The sequence below is a fragment of the Cebus imitator genome, unplaced genomic scaffold, assembly GCF_001604975.1.
Source record: "Cebus imitator isolate Cc_AM_T3 unplaced genomic scaffold, Cebus_imitator-1.0 Scaffold370, whole genome shotgun sequence".
Lineage (NCBI taxonomy): Eukaryota > Metazoa > Chordata > Mammalia > Primates > Cebidae > Cebus > Cebus imitator.
The window spans coordinates 1671957-1674285 of NW_016107685.1; the positions used below are offsets into that span (position 1 = coordinate 1671957).

The following is a 2329-nucleotide window of genomic DNA, read 5'->3' on the forward strand; positions in this document are numbered from 1 at the left end:
ATTCCATGCGTGTTGAAGTCACATATGAATACCGTTTGTGTTCCTGAATCTAGTTATGTGACAGCTAATATTATTCAATCTTTCTGTCCCCCAGTTTCTACTTCTATTTGGTGGTAAAAATATATATATGTAACTTTTTACTTATGGCTATAGAATTATATTTATACTGCTTATGACACTTTTAAAATGTTATCTGGAATATAGTATTATTCAATATATTGTGTATTTTCATAGTCACTATTATTTATAATTGTTGGTGCTGTTTTAACCTTAATTTTACTCTGAATTTGAGTTTGTATTTGCAAGGAACATTTGAGTGAAATTTGTTTCTTAATTCCTTCTCCTCAGGATGAAACTTCTGGAAAAATAGAATGCTTGTAATTAATTCATTACGCTGGTTTCCAACAATTCATATGTGGCTCCCCAATTTTTTATTCTTAATGGAATACCAGGTCTGGAAAGAGTACATGTATGGATCTCCCTTCCCCTCTGCACAATGTACATCATCTCCCTCGTGGGGAATCTTGGTCTTGTGTACCTCATTTATTATGAAGAGTCCTTACATCGTCCGATGTATTTCTTTTTGGCCATGCTTTCTCTCATTGACCTCCTTACCTGCACCACCACTCTACCCAATGCACTCTGCCTCTTCTGGTTCAGTCTCAAAGAAATTAACTTCAATGCTTGCTTGGCCCAGATGTTCTTTGTTCATGGGTTCACAGGTGTGGAGTCTGGTGTGCTCATGCTCATGGCTCTGGACTGCTATATAGCCATTTGCTACCCTTTACGTTATGCTACCACACTTACCAACCCTATCATTGCCAAGGCTGGGCTTGCAACCTTCCTGAGGGGTGTATTGCTGATGATTCCTTTCCCGTTCTTGGTCAAGCGTTTGCCTTTCTGCCGAAGCAATATCATCTCCCATACATACTGCGACCACATGTCTGTGGTAAAGCTGTCCTGTGCCAGCATCAAGGTCAATGTAATCTATGGTCTAATGGTTGCTCTCCTGATTGGAGTGTTTGACATTTGTTGTATATCTGTCTCTTACTCTATGATCCTCCAGGCAGTGATCAGCCTCTCCTCATCAGATGCTCGGCAGAAGGCTTTCAGCACCTGCACAGCTCATATATCTGCCATCATCATCACCTATGTTCCAGCATTCTTTACTTTCTTTACTCACCGTTTTGGGGGGCACACAATCTCCTCTTCTCTTCACATCATTGTGGCTAAACTTTATCTTCTTCCACCAACACTAAACCCCATTGTTTATGGAATAAAGACAAAACAGATACGAGACAGTGTCATAAAGTTCTTCCAGGGTGATAAAGGTGAAGGTTGATACAAGACAACTTAATACAGATGGAAGAAAGAGAAATTAAAAATAACAAAGAAGAAACTTATGTGCAATATTTTACTTTATTCATGTGTAGTACCATACATTTTCTATTATCTCTCCCAGTATATGTTTTCTGAAACTGTTTTGGGAAAATTTATAGTCCATTCTGGATGTATATCTCAGTGCCTTTCCCTTAATTTTTGTCCATTGCCAGTTTTAAAAAAATAAATTTAATTCAATTTATTTAAATTGACACATAAAATTAAATATGTCATATATAACATAATGTTTTAAAATACATAAACCTTATGAATAGCTAAAACTAGTTCAGTTCATAGAAGTAAAAAGTAGAATAGTGGTTTCTAAAAATCACATATTATTATTTTTCTAAATGTTCTAAATTGGTACATAATAGTTTTACACATTTTGGAGGTACACATGATATTTTGATACATGGGTAAAATGTGTAATAATTAAATGGAGATAATTAGAATATTCATCACCTCAAACATTTGCCTTTTCTTTATATTGGAAACATTCAAATTCTCTTCTATTTTGAAACATATAATAAATTATTGTTAACTATAGTTACCGTACTGTACTATTGAACACTATGTCTTATTCTTTTTAACAGTATTTTTGTAACTATTAATTAACCTCTTTTCATCTTCCCTTCCTCCCACCATTCCCAGCATCTGGTAACAACCAGTCTGCTCTCTGTATCCTTGAGGTCCATCTTTTTATCTTCCACATATAAATGGGAACATCAATATATATCCAAAAATAAGGAAAACACTATATTGAAGAGATACCAGATAGCTGCACTCCCATTTTTATTGCAACATTGCTCACAATAGCCAAGATATGAAATCAACAGATAAGTGGATAAAGAAAATGTGGCATATATACACAATATAATATTATGCCATCATAAAAAATGAAAAAAATTCTGTAATTTGCAGCATCATGGATGAAGATGGAAATCAGAAT

At 34.7% G+C, this 2329-nt stretch overlaps 1 protein-coding gene across 1 annotated transcript; it reads left to right on the plus strand.

Annotated features, from left to right (window-relative positions):
- Window positions 1–371: 371 nt before the first annotated feature.
- LOC108288288 (olfactory receptor 52N5) lies at window positions 372–1342 on the plus strand. Its single transcript, XM_017507173.2, is given in 2 exon segments — window positions 372–413; window positions 416–1342. Coding segments are annotated over 2 exon segments (969 nt in total).
- The last annotated feature ends 987 nt before the right edge of the window (window positions 1343–2329 follow it).